The sequence below is a fragment of the Seriola lalandi genome, unplaced genomic scaffold, assembly GCF_002814215.2.
Source record: "Seriola lalandi dorsalis isolate HSWRI2012SDOR001 ecotype SW California unplaced genomic scaffold, Sedor1 jcf7180002054901, whole genome shotgun sequence".
NCBI classification, from domain to species: domain Eukaryota; kingdom Metazoa; phylum Chordata; class Actinopteri; order Carangiformes; family Carangidae; genus Seriola; species Seriola lalandi.
In genome coordinates this window covers 4,951,025-4,968,213 of record NW_019525453.1, presented here as the reverse complement: position 1 = coordinate 4,968,213, position 17,189 = coordinate 4,951,025, and the positions used below count along the sequence as shown (strand labels likewise).

At 41.3% G+C, this 17,189-nt stretch overlaps 1 protein-coding gene across 2 annotated transcripts in view; it reads left to right on the top strand.

The window, feature by feature from the left end:
- flrt2 (fibronectin leucine rich transmembrane protein 2) overlaps positions 1 to 8,194 on the top strand; it is a 43,638-nt gene extending 35,444 nt beyond the window's left edge. For both annotated transcript variants that reach the window (XM_087180368.1, XM_023430162.2), the window contains exon 2: positions 1,253 to 8,194. In XM_087180368.1, the coding sequence (XP_087036494.1) occupies positions 1,697 to 3,679 (1,983 nt within the window). In that variant the 5' untranslated portion in view covers positions 1,253 to 1,696 and the 3' untranslated portion in view covers positions 3,680 to 8,194. The remainder of the gene's footprint in view (positions 1 to 1,252) is intronic.
- The last annotated feature ends 8,995 nt before the right edge of the window (positions 8,195 to 17,189 follow it).

Genomic DNA, 17,189 nt, shown 5'->3' with positions numbered 1-17,189 from the left:
AGATTTTTGTTTTATAATAACTTTCTTAATTTAGTATCTTGTTCTTTTCTTCACAAAATATAGCCTGCCATGGTTGCCTGACATTACACATTTGAAATTTAGCTTAAGAAAAAGGACTAGAAATAACAAGAATTGGATGTATTTTCTGGAATTACGTGGCTGACTGGCTTCTCCTGCTCCTGGCAAACCCTGCAGGACACCTTAATCCACGCTTCCATTCCACCCATCGTTCCCAGCTTCAGTTAAGCTAAAAGCTACCGATGACAACCGCTATCTTTCAATCATGTAGGGGAAGAGGTAGGGGAAAAAATGTTTGATGGATCATAAAACTTGGAATAATGGATTGGGGGGGGGGGGTCTACTGTAATCCAGTGGCCTTGTGCTTTACTACGAGCCTCTCCACGCTGAAAAATGGACTTGTATTGATCATTTATCGCAGGTGGAGGAACTAAATTATTTTCCAATCCCATCTCATTTGACATCTTGAGTGTGTCGCTCTAGAGAGAGGAGGAGCTGATAACGCAGGGGTGTCTGTTCCTCGACCGCCTCCTCCTTTGTTTTCTAATTCCACTCTTTAAATCTTTGAGTTTGATGATGCGGTGTGTTCAAGCCGGCACGTAATAACGAACTCCTCCTTGGGCCACCAGCAAGACAATCGGCTGTGTTTACTGTAAGCACTTGCGTGTTTACTCGTGCACCTCTGCCCACAAGACAGTTGTAACTTGTTCTCTGTTCTGTTTTTTTCTTTTTTTTTATCTTCCTCCAGGAAATATCTTATGCGCCCACGTTGCCACACAAAGAGCTGATGTCTTATTAGTCTTGTCTCTTTTTTAGCATGTTTTCCATTAAGAAACACTGATGTTGCTCAGGACCTCTGAGAATCTATGAGTGTGTGTCCTTGCAGTGGTCCATTCCCTCTTTTGATAGAGCGGAAGGGATAAAAGCCTCCTTTATGTCTGTGAAACCGGATGTGCAGAGAGCTGTTCTGAATATTTATCAGATGGTTTGACTCTTTTTTTAAATAGCCAGCGCATAATGTGAAATCGGCAGTGAACGGTATGTTTTGTGACTGTCTTTCTGTTTGGGAGAGAAGGAAAGAGTGAGAGAGAGGGAAAGACAGTGTGTGTGTGTGTGTGAGGATGTTTGTATGTCAAATAAAGAGACAGAGGAGACGGGGAAAGAGAGGCCCTTTTTTTCCGAGAACAGGCCACCCTCGAAAACACTAATCTAGCATTTCTTTGTTTTCCCACAGGTCTCTGGATCCAAATGTCACCCCCCTTGGACTCTGCCCCGGTCGGGGACCAGCAGTGTGTGACGGACAGGCGAGTGGAGCCTGTGGTGGCTCTCTACTGTGTGGCTTCAAATTGGCCCTGGCTGAGCGCTGCATGGAGCTACGAGTGAAGAGTCCTGCTATGGTCTGATGTCTCAGCATGGATGGAGTCAGTCAGAGGACTGGCCACCACTAATGAGACCATCGCGCTTCAGCTGAGGACTAGCATTTACAGGATTACTCCCACGGTTTCCTGCTCTTTTCCCAGCTAACTGCATCATTTCTGAACTCCCCTAGGTGGACTTTTCATGAGTCTAGTTTTTTGTGGATATATTACGTCATTGCCTTTCTGATTTTCATATTTGTTTTTTCCCAACCCAGTTTTTTTTATTGTTGGTTTCCATTTTCCCGTTTTGCTTTTCCACTATGGAGTTTCTGGCTGGACCTTGGAATAAAGATTGGGCTTCATTCTTGCAATTTTGGTTGACTGTCATCCTAAGCCTCCAAATGCAATTCAGCCCGGGTGCCTCTTGCCCGGTAGAGTGTCGTTGTGACAAATCGTTTGTGTACTGCAATGAACGCAGCCTGACATCAGTGCCTCTGGGGATAGAGGAGGGCTACAAGGTCCTCTACCTACATAACAACCAGATCAACAGTGCTGGCTTCCCTATGGAACTTCACAATCTGGCCTCTGTGGAGACGGTCTTTCTCTACGGCAACCAGCTGGACGAGTTCCCCGTTAATCTGCCCAAAAACACCAGGGTCCTGCATCTTCAGGAGAACAATATCCAAACGATCTCCAAGGCAGCCCTGGCCCAGCTGACTCAATTAGAGGAGCTGCACCTTGATGATAACTCCATCTCCACAGTGGGGGTGGAGGAAGGGGCCTTTAGGGAGGCAGTAAGCCTCAAACTCCTCTTCCTCACCAAGAACCACTTAAGCAGCGTTCCCATTGGTCTTCCCGAGGACCTGAAGGAGCTGCGGTTGGATGAGAACCGCATCGCTGTCATTGCAGAGGAGGCCTTTCAGAATGTGACACGTCTGCAGCGCCTCCTGCTGGACGGGAACCTGCTGACGGATGAGGGCATTGCGCCAGGGACCTTCCAGGACCTTGTCAACCTCCGTGAGCTGGCCCTGGCCCGCAATTCGCTCACCTTCCCCCCTCCCCTCCTGCCCAGCCAGTCGCTGGTCAAACTCAGCCTGCAGGAGAACCAGATCGACCAGATCCCTGTGGCCGCCTTCGCCGGCCTAAACAGGCTGGAAAAACTGGATATCTCAAGCAACCAGCTTCAGACTCTGACACAGGGTGTGTTCGATGGCCTGTCGAGCCTAAAGCATCTCATGGTGCGCAATAACCCGTGGCGCTGTGACTGTGCGGTGAAGTGGGTGGTGGTGTGGCTCAAGTCTCTGCCTTCCTCCATCAACGCCCGAGGCTTCGTGTGCCTGAGTCCAGACAAGGTGCGTGGCATGGCAATCAGAGAGCTCACGCTGGATATTATCGAGTGCCCGGTTGATGTCGATCAGCCGCCCTGGCCCACCCTCCGCTCTACACCCCCTCCCCCGCCCACCACTACCCCTGTCACCACCATGATCTCCACCGTCATCACCACATCCATCCCTTACTACTTTGACTCACCCTCCCCTCCCTTACCCCCAATCCATAACAACCCTCCTGGGCCCCTGCCTCCATACGAGGACCCCCTTCAGATCTCCTTCAACGTGGTCAACTCCACCAACATTGAGGTGAGCTGGGATTCCTATTTCACCGTCACAGCTTACAAGGTCACTTGGGTCAAAAGGGGCCAAACCCAAATAAACGAAGGAATGCGGGAGCGGACGGTGAGCGGTGGCCGGCGGCACATCAGCCTCACCAACCTGGAGCCCCGGTCCGTGTATCGGATCTGCGTGCACGTTCTGGACACCCTTAACTCCTACAGGCCCGGAGAGGATACTATATGCTCCGAGGCCAGGACCAAGCCTGCTTTGTCTACTAAGCCCCCCGGCAGAGACCAAGCTCCTCAGGAGAGCATCAACTCCACACTGCTCATGGCTGGGATCATAGGTGGGGCAGTTCTTCTCATCCTGGTAACGCTGCTCAGCTTGTTCTGCTGGCACATGCACAGGAAGAGCCGGTCGTCTTCGACAAAGTGGAAATACAACCGGGGCAGGAGAAAAGACGACTACTGTGAGGCTGGAACCAAGAAGGATAACTCCATTCTGGAGATGACTGAGACCAGTTTCCAGATAGTGGCGCTGAACAATGAGCAGCTGCTCAAGGGAGATTTCCGCATTCAGCCCATCTACACGCCCAACGGGGGCATTGGATTTAGAGACTGTCACCTCAGTAACAACAGTATAGCCTACTGCAAGAGCAGCAACGTGCCCAGTACAGAGTTCTGCCACACGTGATGCAGCAGCAAACAGTACAGCGGCATTTATACATACACATACACACACACACACACACACACACACACACACCAGACACAATACAAGCATAAATACACACACATACACTGTTTGTGTAGACAACAAAAAACATAAAAATTCTAGTGAAATATAACTGTACTATATATATTTCCAAGTTCTGTCTACAATGTAATTTATACTGTGGATAATAATGTGGGATTCTCTGCTATCTTTTTTATTCTTAGGAAAAAGAGATACAAGTGTTTCTTTTTTTATATTCAGCAGGGTTTTGAAAGTTGTTTTAATGGTCAGTACTGTACATGAACATGGATTTGTACAATCACGGCACCCTGGGTGTAGCTTCTGACGAACGCTGTCAGCCTTGGAAACGTTGGGGCGCTTAGAGGGCTGGGATCCTTTGCTAACCACAGAAGCAAAAATATGGCCTTTTTTGACACACTGCAAACACTCCCCAGTACAACAGAACAGTGGTAAAGACAACACAGCACAGGGGAAATCCAAACACTGCTGATTAGAGCGCTGTGGAAATAAAGCACTGCTTCACTGGTGGCATGTTGTAAAAAAAAGAATTGAAGTGCACTTTCTTATTAATGGAAGCAAGGCAGGAAATGAACAGAGGTGGTGATCACGTGCGAGGGATTGCGGCCGGTTGTGTAGGGGGAATGTCGTTGGCTGAGATTTCCCAAAAGTGCCTTAACACTAAAAGCACCTTTGTTCTGTTGTTTACAGTGGAACAAAGGTGGGCTTAGTCAAGAGATGCTTTTGGAAAACTCTGGAAAAAAGGATATGTCATTTTCACCACACTTGTTTTCTGTAGTGATGAGGTGCAATTATTAACATGAGCCTGAAAAGCAACAAAGGATTATTGTCCCTAATGAGGCGCGTGGATGTGCTGACACATGCAGATCCTTTTGGAAGAAATTCCCTAATTTGTTCTGCTTCTTTTGCCTTTTTTTTTTTTTTTTTTTTTTGCCTGTTTTCCCTGTTTTGGCGAGTGAGGCCACAAGGGGGCAGTTTCCCTCAGCGTCATGTGTGGGACAGAGGAACAGAGGGCAAGACAGAGAGATCACTTTACCACCACCATTCCCCTGGAGTCTATTACCCAGACGACATTACTCATGCCCAAGCAGCATTGTTTTAGAGTATTATTGCTCATCGACCAACCTGACGATGTGGAATCATTTAAAACTAACGGTGTTTTTCTGTGTTTGGTGGCTAAATTGTATGGATTTTTCACCACTGTGGTCTATCATGGCGGGAGGTCTCTGCTCCTCTGTGTGTGTGTGTGTGTGTGTGTGTGTGTGTGTGTTGAGAGCATGATGAATTTTGAGAAGACACACACATTATGCTAATTATACACCCACTTATTTCAGCCTTGTCCCAGCGTTCATTAGGCTTTTTTGATAAATTAGGAAATTACAACAATAAGATCGCGCTCCGCCCACAGTCGTGACTGAGCAGCTCATCTCGCATCTCATCATTTATCCTTTTGTCTACGTTTACCACGCCGTCTCCCTCATTTACCGTTTGCGCACCTGAATAATGCGCCTGCTCACTTCGCGACATTAGTTTCCGCGGCGATGATCCTCACCCCGCTCCCCTCGCTTTCGGTGTCTTTTCTGTCCCTTTCTCTCCTTTTCCGTCTCACCGTCTCCCTGTCTGTCCCTGCACCTCTTGATCCCTGCATGGGCTCAATTAAAACACTTTTCCTGCCCTTCAGCTCACGGGCCGTGGTGGCAGCTCTTTGCATGTGAGGTGCCAGTGAGAGGTCTTCATTATGCACTTCTTAAGGAGACTTTATTTGATTTGACAAGATTTTATTTTGAGGGGCCAGGCTTAAAGAATTCCCACCGCCGACCCCTCCGCTCCCCCTTTTTTCTTTTCCCCCCTCTCTTCATAATCCTCGACCAAAAAAGGGAGAAAAATATGTAGTCCTTATTTTCACTTGGCTGCGTGGAGCTCACGCTGGGAAGGAGAGTGTGTTAACTCTTTGTGAGGCGTGCAGGTTTCAGCTGCTGGGACATACGCAGCAAAGGCCGAACATTTACAGTCAAACGATTTGTAAGGGCTTGTACTTGAGTTATTCCAGAGTGTCGAGATTATCTCTTGAGAGGATTTACCTCTACTTTTGAGGTACCGTGGAGTATCTCAGAAGTAACTGCACTTACTGTAATTCCAGCAATAGCTCAGCTCACGACCACATGGACTTTAATTTGAAAGGGATGCAGAGACGTCCTCAGCCCCGACGTTTAAACGATTAAACAAGCCAACAAACAGTGAATTAGTGAAATCTTCTGTCTTAACTGTAATTTTATGTCTTAAAATCTTGTTTCTAATAAGACAACTGACATATTTTTTTTCACCCAGTTTTTGGAGATGGATTTATTTAAATGGCAGTATATAAAAAAAAACACAAAATCTCTGTTATCCAGGAAACTTTTAAAGCAATAGTTTGTCATTTTTAGTTAATGCTTTCATTCACTTTCTTACTGAGAAGATGAGCAAATGGATACCACTCTCATGTCTGTATGCTTAATATAGCCAGCCAGGTATCTTAGCATAAAGGCTGGAAATAGAAGGAAGCAGCTAGGCTGGCTCTGCTTTAAAGGGTAAGAAAACTCTCTGTAAAACCATGTGTCAGCTTTACACTTTGGTTTTTGTATGGCTTTGTCAGTTTTAAAAATGCTGGTCGGTAGATGTTGTTTCCTTTGGACAGAGCCTGGTTAGCTAAACTAGCTGTCTCATGGCTAACAGCTTCATATTTACCATACACACATAAGAGTGGAATCACTTTTCTCTCAACTCTTGGCAAGACAGAGAATGTGTCTGGGTTTTTTTTTTTTTGCAAAATGTCAAACTGTTTCTTGAAGAGAAAAAAAAAATCCTAAAATAAATTCATTTGCATTGCAACAAAATTAATGATCTCATTCCCCTAGTAAATTATGAACATTTGTTTGAAGCAAAAGAAGGTTTTAAGACTAAACACTTTATTACATGACTTGTTTGGATAGAATTTTTTCATGTTGGGTTTTATCAGTACTGAGATCCTCTGTGGTTATCAAAGCATCTCCACTTTTTTTATTCTACTAATATCCACATATCAGCACACCCACTACTCACAGATGCACCAGGCTGCCCTGACCTGCGCTTTGATCTACCCTGCTTAACAATCATGAAGCCGACTGATTGAGCATCTATAACCTACCGACAGTTCATCATGTGTGTGGTTTGCTACATGCTGCACCAGCTGACCATGACCCCTCCCCCCAAACCCCACGCCGAAACACTTGAACATTTACATCAGATATTGTTTAGACTTTGTTTTTTTTTTTTTGCTATAGATGAAAAAGCCCTATCTTTAGAACACATGCTGACAAGTCAGGTCAAAACTATTGCAACATATAGTATCTCCCCTGTCTGTGAATGTGTAACGGAGACAGATATTTGCCTTACCTTTTATGCTGGACTGAATGATTATCTAGTGAGGAGGAGGAGGAGGAGGAGGAGGAGGAGGAGCAGTGAGAAGACGAGACACAAGGAGACAGCAGAACAGAAAGCACATATCTCCAACAGATTGCAGCCATGGCGGCAACAATAACAGTATTAACAGGGAGAACAACACTAAGCATGACACACAGTAGCTAATGAGAGACTGTTCATCCATGGTGCCAGACTTTAAGAGGTGCACGGATAATGATTCAACCAAGACTGGGGAAGGAGCTTTGCAGCGTACATTACTCTTAATTTTCTACTTGCTTGATGAAAGAATGCGGCTGCAGCGCCGTGACCAATGGAATTACACAAAATGTATTACAGACTGCTAGCGTCAGTTTATTACTGTTTCAGGGTGCAGAGAAGTAATTTCCCTTAAAGCTCATTGATTCCTATTGAAATAATTATGTTTAATCACTGAGATCCACTTCAGACAAAAACACATGAACGAGAGGTTGAAACTGAATACGTTTAAAAGTCATCTTTTCTTCCTGTAGGCAAAACCTTCACGGCAAATAGCTCTTAGCCAGTGACACTCATTCAAGGTTTTTTGCATGTACTGTATTTAGCTTAGTAGCCTTTTTTTTTTCTTTTTTTCACACCAGGTTTTGGACTTTAACGTACTCTTTTTTTCCCAGGCAATCACCCCATGTGGTGGTTGAGATACAGTATGAGCAACCATGGCAGAAAGGTTCTCATTTGGTTTAGAGGAAGTAGGCAGGAAATTTACAGTGCATGTAAAACAGCTGTGTCGGGATACTTTGCCATTCTGGCTCCTCCATTGAGACACCTCGCAGTGTTACATTAGCCATCCACACCAGGACGTTTTCTTAGGAACCAAAGTTAAATTTCTGTTCTCATGATGAAATATTGATGTTGTTCCATGTATGTGCCTTGAGGTTGAACTTACAATGTAAAGTCCTTGAAACCTTTAAATGTTTTTGCACAAACTGTAAATACTTAAGTGAAGCTTTTTGAAAATAAAAGAGCCATTGGATTTGAGCGATCACTCCTTTTCATTTAAAGAAAAATCCCTTAACAAAGAAATGAAAGTTTGTACTTCTGTTTTCTCAGATGAACGATTCGACATTCCTTGTGTTTAAAAGTAGTTTTGTGTGCTGGCGTGAGCCGTCAAGCTATCTAAGGGGAGAGTTTGTCCAGAAACACGGGCCTAGCTAAATCTATTTTTGGGTCAGACACTGGTAATTCTGGGTCAAAGATTTGTGCTGCGCCACACCGTTCCAAGTTATCCTCTTACTTCTATATGGGAAGCTTGAGACATCTTAGCGTAGCCACCACAGCTTAGTGCTCGGCTGGGGAAAATCCAGGATACTCTTTCATTCAACGTGTATGGCACAACTAAATCCCAGAATGGGTTCCTTCTCTAAATCCCTGTGTTCTACCAAAGTCCAACTTTTTTTGCCTCCTCATGACCACATCCCAATGTTGCCTTTGCAACCTCTAGCCCGCTAAATAACCCTCACTGGCCCAAACTTAATTCACTATGACAATTAACCACATGTATTCAACTGAAACACAAGAGGGTGTTTCCATTCTGGTATTTTGAGCAGGAAATTGGTATTTTTCTCAAAAAACCCAAATGTCAAAATGTGAATTTGTTATTGCAGAATTGTAGGGCTTTCTGGGGCAGGCCAGAGGGAATGAGGTGAAATGAGGCTTTGGCACTAAGAAATCAGCTACTCTGCTATTCCCTGCTCCTTGTGTGTTGTGTAACCAGTAGCTACCATGAAAGATTCAGAATGTGATCTCACCCATGTGCATTCATCAGGTTTGGGCTGTAACTCCATCACTTAGTTTGTGTGTAAACCTTCTTCACAATGATCCACTCAGCTTTTGTGCACCATTAAAACTTGTGAAATGTCTTACTGGGTTTAATTTGTGGATAGGAAATATCTTAAACACGGATATAAACAGGAAGCCAGTGTAGCAGCACAAACTGTAGCTTACTTGTAACTTCCAAAAGGGGGAAATATATATATATATATATATATTAAACATTTTACCTACCAATGTAGTAAATGTAGGCTTTATTTGTAAATGCATAGCTGGAGAAATGTGTGTTTCAGACTTTTTCAGTTTGGAAAGAGTGGAAAATATCTCATTAAGATAACCTAGATTAAATTATTAACTAATTCTTAGTTGTTTTTTTTGTTGTTGTGAAATTTAAACAAAATATTTGCAGTTTATATCATATCAGCATTTCATCAAATGTCAGGTCAGATTTGTCAACCATAATTTATATGAGCCCTTTAATTGTTTAATTTAATGCGTCATGTTAGCAAGCTAATGTTTGTTTTGTCAGTTACATTAGTCATTGACACAGCAGTCTGCAAACAACCAGTGGTGGAAAGTACCTGGACTTTCTGAACTGTTTACATCTACTCCACTGTATTTCTTTAACAGCAATAGTTAGTCATAACAAATTGCATTTTTACATACAAAACATGGATGCACTGGGATAGATTAAACTTCCAAATAGTAAAAAAAAAAAACTAGCTACACGTAAAAGTGAAATGTCTCTTACATAATCTACAGCAGTAATGATAATCCATTAATATAACTGTAAAACATTCTGCATTATAAGTGCTTTTCTTTTTGATGCTTTAAGTACATTTTGCTCCATATAGTATATACTTCTACTTAGTACTACTTTAGTGATGGTGTGGTATTGCTACTTTTATTTTATTTTTCTGTAAGGGATCAGGTAATATTTCTTACATATTTCTATATAAGTGCAAGTTGGTTCGGTGCAACCAGTTTTAAATTAATGATGTTTATTGCATAAACAATGAAGTTATAACGAGGCAGATTTTTAACTTCAAACTATTGCAGTTGGCTTCAGGACACTAAGTAAATTGTAATCACGCTGAAGAACAGAATCTGCAGTTGCAGTGCACTGCTGTTTTCTATCACATTTTATGTTCACTTTTGTGGATGTTGCGATTCATCTAAAAGAAAGTGGCTGTGTTTGTCATATTCCGTATGCCAGGAGCTAATGAAATGTGGATTTCTGCCTTTGAAATGTTCACTGAACAGGTGTTAGCTTTTTTTTTTTATTTTATTTTTTTTTATCTTTCTCTGCCAAAAGAACATTCAATTCTCTTCTGGTTACATATTCTCTAACAGCTTCACTTTGTGATTCTCATTTAAGCGCCTTCTAATCAGCCACAATATGGAGGAGAAGTCATTAAAGGATGCAATTTAAAGCAATCTTATTCCAGGTATTACAAACATCGACATCTGGTAGACTTAACATTGAACTGGCAGGTTTAAAGCTGCGTTCTGTTGTTATTCCCATCTTTCATTGCCCTCAGTAGCCTTTAATTAAAGCCTGAATGCAGGTGAGGCCTTTGCCTCCTTCACAGTACGTCAGGTTAATGTGTGTCAGGATGGGTCACTGGATTTCTGCCCATTTGCTGCAAAGAGTGAAAGCCCTGAACATTAAGTTAAAGCCAACTAAATCCATTTAGGAGCCTCTTCCTCTGCTTGATCTGCTTGATTATATGAAAAACTAAATGAATTGAAAATTGGTCAAAACGAGCAGCATGCTCTGCTTTTATTCCTGTGTGATGGGTGAAAGAAAACAGCCTTGTAGGTTCTCTTTTCTCTTTTCTGGAGCGCTGCTGTTTACTGAAGGTGCTTACTCTATTTGATACCAGTCATTAAAATTTGATGTTATGACTTAAAAGAGACCAAAACACAGGCTGTATAGAAATCCCCCCGACAGCATTTACAACATTGAACACAGGATATTTTAAGCAGGCATCGATGAGGGGACTGGCTTGAGATGCAAATTAAATTTGTCCTCCCAATTTTAGATGACTGAGCCAACGATTACACATGTGAGAGGAAAATGCAAACTGAATTATTGTCTGTTTTTCTGTTTCAGCAGCAGAGAAAATTTGACATAAGCAAGATATTTTCTCTACCAAAATGAATACTCTGAATCCTGCCTGACAAGTCTTTAGTGTCCGCTCTTCAAACAGCAAAACCACAGCACTTTATTTAAAAAAAAATGTACACAACACACACAGTTTTCTCCCCCTTTACAACTTATGAGAAGTGACTTGCCAGCTGTACAGATTTCCTAATTGGTGACAAAATGAGTTGAGTTTTACACTGAAAACTGCTGCCTAACTGCCCGAAATCCTCTCAGGCCCCAGAGGCAATTACAGGTGTCTGCGCAATAAAAGCAACCTTGCTGTTTACAGTATGATGCAAGCCGCTAACACGGTCCTGCAACGATTACGACCACAGTGAAGCGTGCGGTGGTCAGTGTGTGTCGCTGTGTCCTGGAGGCTCTCATACAACTGTCTGGATTGCAGTGTACCCTGTGGTCTCACCTCAGACTAAACCCCCCGCCCCCCACTGTTTTACTTTGACACTGGAAAACTTAAAAATCCTCAGGAAAGCTCTGGAGTTATAAATAGAACCCCTTTTCTGTCTTTTTCTAAGCTGATTTATGGACATTTATTCACAAAGTATAATTGAAAATATGTGTATCATAGTGGTGTGTTCAGATTCGACTGAGTTCTGACTGGAATTAGGATGGAAATTGCTGCAATTGCAATTGTGGGGCGAGGGGTTTTTAAAGTGCTGCTGCTCACTGTGCTGGTGCAGGACACAACGACAATGACTAACTTCATGTTCTTTTAAAATCACCGGCATGAACCTTTTCCCTTCACCTTGTGCAGTTTCCTCCCTCCGCTTCCAGCTGAGGTCACCACACGGTTTGAAAACCTAAGGTGAACCCAATATTTACGAAAGAATTTGTGCCCTTTTTAATATCATGTAATCAAATAGAGCTGAATCAACATCTTGCAATAGATTGCGCAGGTTCATTTTATCCACTCACTGTATTTTAATCACCTAACTTCACTTTTGACAAACTACATTATGCCAATACGTTAAGAAGCTCAGTCAGGTAAATACATTTATTATCCTCCAGACGTATTTGTGTAAGATTTCTGCTTTAAGAAGCCTGTGTGTGAATGAACCTGCTGGCCTAGTCTTAACAATAGACTCTCCACTTCCTGAAGTATAGATACAGACTGAGATAATAATGTGAAGTGAAGCACTGGTGGAAGTACATAGTCAGATCTTTTACTTAAGTGAAAAGAATAATATGATTCTATAAACACTCAAGTCCTGCATTCAAAATCTTACTTAGGTAAAAGTACAGATGTATTATGATTTTAATGTTTTCAAAATGCAAGTAAAAGTAAATGGAAAATGGCTCCAGTGCTTTATAGTTATCAATTGTTGGATTGTTAATACTGATTCATTCATGTGTAAAAAAGTATTTTAAGTATTTTTTTTTCTAGTTGGTGAAGATGAGGCTAATCTTAACTACTTAACATGCTGTTAAAATCTCAATCTGCCAAATAAGCTGTAACCTCAGTTGCCAGATAAATGTGGTGGGGTAAAAAGTACAACATAGTCCCTCTGGAGTTTAGTGGGAATTAGCATAAAATGAAAACACTCAAGTAAACTGCAAGCACCTCAAAAAGCCTATTCAAGCAAATGTACCAAGTTGGTTTCCACTGGAGTGTAGCGAGAACATTATACAGTCAAAACAATCTGCTTTACAAGAAATACAGTGATTCCCTTAAAAAAAACAAAAAAAACATTGTTCTAAATACACAACCATATGGTCAGCTTTAAATATGCATTATGAATTCCTGTTATTATAAATGTGTGTGGTGCTTGTCATGCCTGAGAGATAACAGAGCAGGACTGTTACAGTGTGTGGAAATCAAGCTGTAACTGTAACAATGCAATATAATATTGCATAATTTCCCTCATCTGTATAGGGCTTTAATTATATGGATCCATAACTGAGTCATACTGTGGCTGAGCAGACCCGGTTCATAAACTATCAAACGTCAAAAAAGTTTCGAACTTGCACATTGTCACTGTCTCCGACACATTTCTTTCTTTGGTGTAAAATCCAGATTGAGTTGTTTGCACATGAAACTGCACAAAGAGAAGTTTGTGCATCCTTGTGTATGTTAATTGGCATATTGCAGTGTTGGGTGCCTCAGAGAGGTTGTTATCATGCGCAAGGTGATTTCTCCAAGCACATCAATACAGACAAATAATTGGTATGGATCTAAACATCACTTCCTCATTGTCTGTTTTCCTTGATTGAAAGGAAACGTGCTTCCACCAACAGCCACTTGAATTTTCAAACATATACAATATTAATGTTGTGGAGGGGCGAGCTGGATGAGATGCTTAATAGGGAGGATGTTTATGCACGCACAGAACATAACAGCACAATAGGGAAAAAGGCAGAAACGCTCAAAATTACGGCACACTTGCAGTATGGCTCCGACTGCAAGTTGTTCTTGATGAAAAACTCTTTCGTGGCTAAACTAAATATGAACCGAGCATTTTCAATAATTAAAACACCACCTGTCAGGGAAACTTAGAGTTAATTCCCCAGTAGCTGGCTAGATTAAAGTTTAACTTTCTCCCCTGGACCACATGGAGCACGGCAGCACCTCCATATGCCCGGCCAGTGGGTCAGAGGAGTCTCAATTCCAGGTGGGACAGAGCAGCTGTGACCTTGAGCGAGACTCGCCGTCTGGTAAGGCCCGTAATGAATGAAGACGGTGATGAATAGTGAAGGCAAAAGGCTCACGGCTTTCTGGAGGTGACCAGGAGGAAACTGAGAAAATGGTTTCTCCTTTTCTTATGTTCAAAACACTTTCAAAGTGTGCAAAGCTTCAGCCCAGAAATATAACAAAAACTCTGCAGAGGCACAAGCAGGAAGAGAAGGAGGTTACTCTCAGGGCTAATCAGGTTTTTTTTTTACCAAATTCAAATTTATTTTTAAGGGAAAAAAAGAGAAAATTTCAAGTCTTAAGATTATATAATTTGATTGTTTCGGTGCTTTTTTGTCCAAATGAAAACATTTTCAAAAAGCTGGAGAGTAAAAAGATAAAAACTAGATGGCAACAAGCTCGCCAAAACATGACAAAAAAGTTTCAAATTGAACCTCCTGAATACATAATGCAATTATTTGGTATGTCAGTCAAAACAAATTCCTGTCACAACAAGGCCTCATGGGATGTATTTATGACACCGACAATGACTTGCTCATTGAGGGTCAAGTTTTCCAAACGTGAGTTATGAGGAACCTTGACAAGAGACAATGAAGTCTGCACACTGTAAAACTGCCACTTTATATTCTCTGGCGTAAATAAGTAGGTGGTTATGACTTAGACATAAAAAATAAAAAAAATTCAGCATTTCAAGAGGAAGCTGAAGTTACCCTCACAGGCCTGGCTTGTGTTGTCAGCTGTGGAAAACAGGAAAGTCGACTCTGTGTTCACTTTCTGACTCCTCTACACTGTAAAAGTTTCAGTGTCATTGGATGCATTTCAGCTCAGTTCAACTTTGTGTAGATCTTCTTATCAGAAGCTGACAACACGTTCAGTTGACTTACTCATCAGATTAAATGACTAAACACCATTGTTAGCTAATTAGTGTAAAAAAAAAAAAATCACTTGAAATCCTTATCTTTTTTCTAATTCATACAGAAGTTGTATGTTGGAGGCTTGTTATTTATGGCTTTATGCATATGTCTCTGAAGGTTTACATGGTTGTTTTGTTTATTAAAATGATTGTTTTTTTTTAAATTAGCTTTCCGAATGTTTTGTTTGGAAAGCCAATTGTCAGAACTCAAGAATGCACACAGTGAGCTGTGTTGAGAAACTGTGAATACAAACATGATTGTTCATTTTTGTTAAAGGTGCCCAGCACAGTTTTCTTATAAACAAACAAAAATATGTGACAATATAAGATTACATTATATCCTAAATAATGAGTGGATATTTTATAAGAAAGACAAAGCCGTGGATATCCACTTAAATTATCCATTCTAAAATGAAATTGAGTTTGTCTTTGCCTTGAAAGTTTGAGTTTGTTCTGAATGTTTTTCATTTTTACAGTGCAGTAAGGTGATGTAGGTCAAGGAATGCTTTCAGCTCAAGTTTCAACATTGTTCCATTGTTTCAAAAATCTCTTCTGCCTCATATGAGAAACTGTGCAACCGAAATCTTAGAGCAGAGTGAGGACTGTCCTGAGTCATTAAGTCTCCATGAGTCATGAACTCCTCGTTCACAGCTGCACTCTCTGGGCTGAAGTCAAAAACACAAACTTCAGTGAAAGTAGAATATGTGGTGCTGCAGGCCCAGAAACGGGGCTTTTTATGAGCAAAACACATTCTCCCATTTGTGATGGAAAGACATGCTGAATGTTTGTTTGTTGCCTGGCAAACATCGCCAGCTGATGTAACACTGGAAAATAGCTTTTGATGTGCACTCATTTATAGTCAGACTGAAATTAGAATTCATTTTTGCTAAGAAATCAGGGAATATATCATTGGTAGTTATTTTGATGTTGTTACCGAAAAGAAGAAATTTAAGGATAATTTATTTTTCCACCATATGTGCTCCTTACATTCCTGTTCTCTGAGGGCTGTGGACTGTGACTGACAATATTGGTGCACATAATTTGATTAGTGCAATATCTGTGTCAGGGGCACTAAAAATAGTTCCTTATATCACTTCACTTCCAACGACCACACACAGGCAGTTAACCAGCTGTCAGCAGATGTTGTTAGCCGCTGCTTTTTCCCATTGCTGACTCGAGCCCTCCAATATTACTTTGCAATTCTGCATGTTAGCAACTTGCTGTGAATTTAATTAAGTTGTAGTTACAGGTTTCTGCGTCTCCCTGTGAGTTTGGTCTGGTCATTTGCCACAATTGGATCCATGAAAGAGAGACCAGCTATCGCTAATCATTCCTAGCATGGCTAAACGTCCACATTCCAAGTGGAGGCTAACTAGGTTCACCTTTTATCTATGCTAATACAAACACTGTACATACCAAAACACTTTCTACTTCTTAGTGAATGTATTCAGTATAATGTAGATATAATTTTGCCTGAAAGCATTTTTGCTGTTGACATTTTTTTCTAAAACGTTACAACTGTCTTCCACTTTCCTGGTTGGAAGCTAGTAAGCTTCACTTGCTAGTTACAGCGCACCTGCTAGCATGAAGCTTTGACAGCGTCTCCACAAGTAAATTCGTTTTATCCTCTTATGAGAAACTCAACAATGTGCGCAATAGCAGCAACACAATTAAAGCTTACATTTCCTTAAACAATCAGTGAGGAGATTTGTTTTTTTTTTCCGACTGACTTAATTCATGAACACAATGTTAGAGACGTTTGTTGACACTTGTGTCAATATTTTGTTGATTTTAATTCCAACTCCCATGTTTATAATTATGTTGGTTCTAAATCATGTGAACAATTATTATTCCCACATATCAACTGCAAGAGCAGCGTAATTTCTGGATGTTCATTTTCTGACATGTAATTGTTATTTTTTTTCTCCCGGAGTTTGCAATATTTTCAAATGAGCTCTAAACTCTATATGATTTAATAGAATCATAGAACAGCAGGGATGTGTGTGTGTGTGTGTGTGTGTGTGTGCGTGTGTGTGTGCGTGTGTGTGCATGATCGCTAAAGTAAGTGTTTTTTGCACAAAATTATTAGTCTTTTAGTTCCGTCCTTGGCTGCAGGATATAAACAGGAAATATGTTATTGCTGTTTCTGCTACTCTCCTGCTGACAACCTAAAACTCTTGTTTTCGAGACTTTTTTTTATTTTTTAATTGTCTCTTGAACTCCCTTTTCCAGTTTCATGTCTTCTCACTGAACCTCTAATGCTTTCTCTCCGAAGGAACAAAATCTTTCAGTCCCAAACAAACATTTCAGTCTAAATTGGGAGCTCATTAGAGTCTCACACAACCGCTGAGAGCACGGAAAAGCGAGACATTATGAATTGATTTTCTCTATATCTGGACGATAAAAGCCGAGTGCATTAGCATTAGAGGAGATGAACGTTGCATTTGAGATCAGCAGAGGGGTGAGAATGGTGTTGAATTAAACAGACATGTTT